Raw genomic sequence first — 3733 nt, 5'->3', positions numbered from 1 at the left:
CCCTCAGGAGGTATTGTAGGGACACAGTTAATGACATGAGCTTTGGCATCAGATGAACCTGGGTTCGGATGTCAGCACTGACATTTTTAACTTGTGTGGCCATGGGTGAGGTCTGTAATGTCTTGAGCCTCTCAGGCTTAAGAGTTAGGATTAATGAGTACAAAGCACTTAGAAGGAGCCAGTAAATGATATGTATTATTACCGTGGATCCCTGCATGGTGCAAAGAGTTAAGTGTTTCACTACTAACTGAGATGTTGGTGGTTCAAATCCACCCAGAAGTGTGGAAGGAAGGGCTAGCAATTTGGTTCCAAAAGGTCACAGCCGTCAAAACCCTATGGAGCACAGTTCTACTCTGAAACACGTGGGTCACCATACGTCGAATTGAATTGACTCACCAGCAACTGATTTGTGGGTTTTTTTTTTCCTTTGTTTTGTTTTTAATTATTACCACAGGAATATCAGTATCTTATGTCTTTATTGTACTTATCTGCTTTAAAATACTAATCCTCGTATTAGGCAGATAATGATATTCATTTTACAGTGGGTAAACTGAGGCCCAGAGAGGTAAAGTGTTTTGTCCGTGATCAAATGGTGAGGAAACCGCTAGGATAAGCACATGAATCTTTGGTTCCATCACCACTACCCTGCACGGCCCTACAGCTAAGGAGTCAATTAACTGTGCTAATCATTACTATTATCATTTGATCAACAAAGCCATGATTCTATTCTGCAAACAGATGAGGAAACAGAACAACTTTGCTTTTGAAAAATGTATATTCTCTTCAACTTTTGGGAAGGATACGGATAGTGGCTCCTACTCACCTATGTTTTTGTTTGTCAGGTTAAGTACAAAGAAGGCTGGGAGAAGACAAAGGGAAAAGGATTTGAGATGAAGCTGGATGCTATGTCTCTGCTGGGCGCCAAAGCCTCTGGGGAGCTTGCTAGCAACGTAAGTTTTCTCTCATTAACTCGGCAATGCATAAGCCATGGTTCCAATAAAATGTCAGTGGTCCTGCAGAAAAATATAATGACTGTTAACGTTGTAAACATCACGATGCTTTAATCTTCTCCTGGATTTGTGAAAGACTGGGAGGTGTCTTTTCAGAATCGTTCCCTTTGCACTTGTTAAAACCAGAGTGCCTTAGATAGAAAAGTTTCTCTTCCATTCACAGTAGCCTTTCTTCTTTTTCTCAAGATTAAATACAAAGAAGAATACGAAAAAACAAAAGGCAAAGTCATGGGAACCACTGACTCCAGGCTGCTGCACTCGCTGCAGGTTGCCAAGATGAGCAGTGAGGTAAGCTTCTTTCTACTTCCCCACCTTTTACTTGTGTTACTTTAAATGTTTTTCTGGGCCTACTTTACCTGGGACTCTTACCTTTTCATTGACTTCCATCCACTTGACACCTCTTTTTTCCTTGGTTTGTATGAGCAGCCTTTTCAGTTTCTGTGCTTTGCCAAAGCATAACCATTCTTTTCAAGTAGATGAGGTGTGTGGTCCTAAGAGTGACCAGCATCTACTGATCAAGGTATTACGTTTGTTCATGTCATAGATGTTGAGTGAGCAAGTATTATGGGCAAGACACAGGGGCTATAAGAAAGAGCAACATGTAACAGGTTCTTTATAACAGAGCTTAACTCTATGTGAGAGTAAGACAGTGAGCATGGATGGATCGTGTGGTCAGAGACATGAGTGGTGTTCAGAATATTCAACAAAAAACTAGGCCAGTCCAGGCTCCAGCTAATCAAAATGAAGCTGCCTTGTAAATAGTTGTAATGGTTGGAGATTAACCTTGGTAGATGTGGTGAATGTTGCTTTTCCCAAAAGCCTTTGGTGAAGGAGCGTTCTGCTACAAGGGAGAGACCTGGTTTCTAACCAACTTTTCCCTGCCAATGCTGACCAAGCAAAATGGACACATGAGTGTTGGGTTTCTACCTGCCAATTGTTTACTCCAAGGTGTAGGGACCTGGCATGTGCTGCTCCGATGGAGCAGTTGAATGTAATCACTTTATGAGTCATTAGGAGCCATGGCTTGAATAGAATTGTACAGTTGCATCTGGGTTGTCAGTTTGAATATGCCTACAGAACAAGTCCCATGAAGTGCATGGTCTTAAAATATAAAGAGATATCTAAATGTGTTTAGACAGAAGGCACATTGGTATTTCATGCTTGCAGTTAGAGCAACTGAGGACAGAAAGACTGTGCTTGCCCAAGTTCATATGACTGTCAATTGTAGTGATAGAGTGGTAGAGAATTAGACTCTAGAGTTCTTCCTTATGGGCTCCTATACTCCTATGATAGCACATGCCCTTTCCCTAACACCATACCATAATTACTGTTACCACCATCATTCCCACCATCATCACCATCACCACCATCATTGTCACCACTGTCCTCACCATCACCTTTACCAGTATCATCACCACTATCACTATCAGCCCCACCATCATCACCATAATTACCACAGTCATCCCTATTATCACCATCATACCCATCATCATTACCACCGTCACTATCATCATCCACGCCATCATCACCATAATTACCACCATCATCTCTATTGTCACCATCATACCCATCATCATCACCGCCATCACCATAATTATCCACATCATCACCATCATTACTACCATCATCTCTATTGTCACCATGATACCCATCATCATCACTGCCATTACCACCACCATTACCACTGTCATCACCATCACCTTTGTCCTCATGGCTTACATCGATCAAGTGTTTGCTAGGTGCTAGTCTCTGTACTAAGCATGTTTCAGCTACTATTTCATTTACTTACTACAATAAATGAGCACTCAGAGAGGTGACATAACTTTCCAGCAGTCACCCAGCTAGTAAAGGGCAGGCCCAGGTTTGGACTCAGACTTGTCTGGCTCTGGAACCAGGATTTGTTATTATGCCTGTCAAAGCTCTTCCAGGAACTGTGAATAGAGTATTATTCTGATTGAGATCCAGGGGAAAATAGTAGGGCCAGTGAGAAGCCTTCCTTCCAGAGACAAAGTGATGTGGAATCTCAGCTCCCAGCAGTGCTGCCTTGCAGAGCCAGGAATCGAGTCATGCCTTTCCCACAGTTGAGTGGTTTTCCGTGCAGTGCCAATTCCCCACTAAAGCCCAGCATTCTTTCCTGTGTTTTGATACCACCCATCCCTGCAAGAGCAGGGTTTAAGTAACAGACCTTGTTTTTGTACATTCAAGGTTGAGTATAAGAAAGGCTTTGAAGAGAGTAAGACCCACTTTCATCTGCCCATGGATATGGTGAACATTAGACAAGCGAAGAAGGCCCAAGCTCTCGCCAGTGACCTGGACTACAGGAAGAAACTGCACAAGTTCACAGTGCTGCCTGAAGACATGAGGACACTCTGGGCCAAGAAAGCCTATGGGCTCCAGAGTGAGGTGGGCCCTCTTGTGCATCTCTTATAACTGGATACATTGACACTTGCAAAAGGATTTTGAACCTGTGCATGCGTCTATTACCTAACTCTAAATGGGAAGGCTAGAAATGTACTTTAAGATCCTTTGGCATTCAAGGGAGACTGGGAAGAACAGCTGGAGGTGTTCTGGGCCTGGGGAGGGTGGCTGGGGAGGTGGAGACATGAACAAAGTTGAGAGAGTCGAGAGTAGATGATGGAGGAGTTAGGATTCAGAGCTGTTGCCAAAGTGATGTGTTGGTAATAGGGATGAGCAAAGGGGAGGCAGATGTGAAAATGGTAATA

General features: G+C 43.2%; 1 protein-coding gene across 1 annotated transcript in view; it reads left to right on the top strand.

Moving 5' to 3' along the window:
• LOC103197659 (nebulin related anchoring protein) overlaps window positions 1-3733 on the top strand; it is a 91911-nt gene that overhangs the window by 42493 nt on the left and 45685 nt on the right. The window contains exons 14-16 of the mRNA XM_007941608.2: window positions 843-950; window positions 1197-1298; window positions 3216-3413. Coding sequence (XP_007939799.1) covers window positions 843-950; window positions 1197-1298; window positions 3216-3413 — 408 coding nt within the window. The remainder of the gene's footprint in view (window positions 1-842; window positions 951-1196; window positions 1299-3215; window positions 3414-3733) is intronic.

The sequence above is a fragment of the Orycteropus afer genome, unplaced genomic scaffold, assembly GCF_000298275.1.
Source record: "Orycteropus afer afer isolate SDZICR_OR568_19922 unplaced genomic scaffold, OryAfe1.0 scaffold00082, whole genome shotgun sequence".
In the NCBI taxonomy this organism is placed as follows: domain Eukaryota; kingdom Metazoa; phylum Chordata; class Mammalia; order Tubulidentata; family Orycteropodidae; genus Orycteropus; species Orycteropus afer.
Note: the sequence above shows the minus strand (reverse complement) of the source record. Positions and strands in the feature narration are given on the sequence as shown.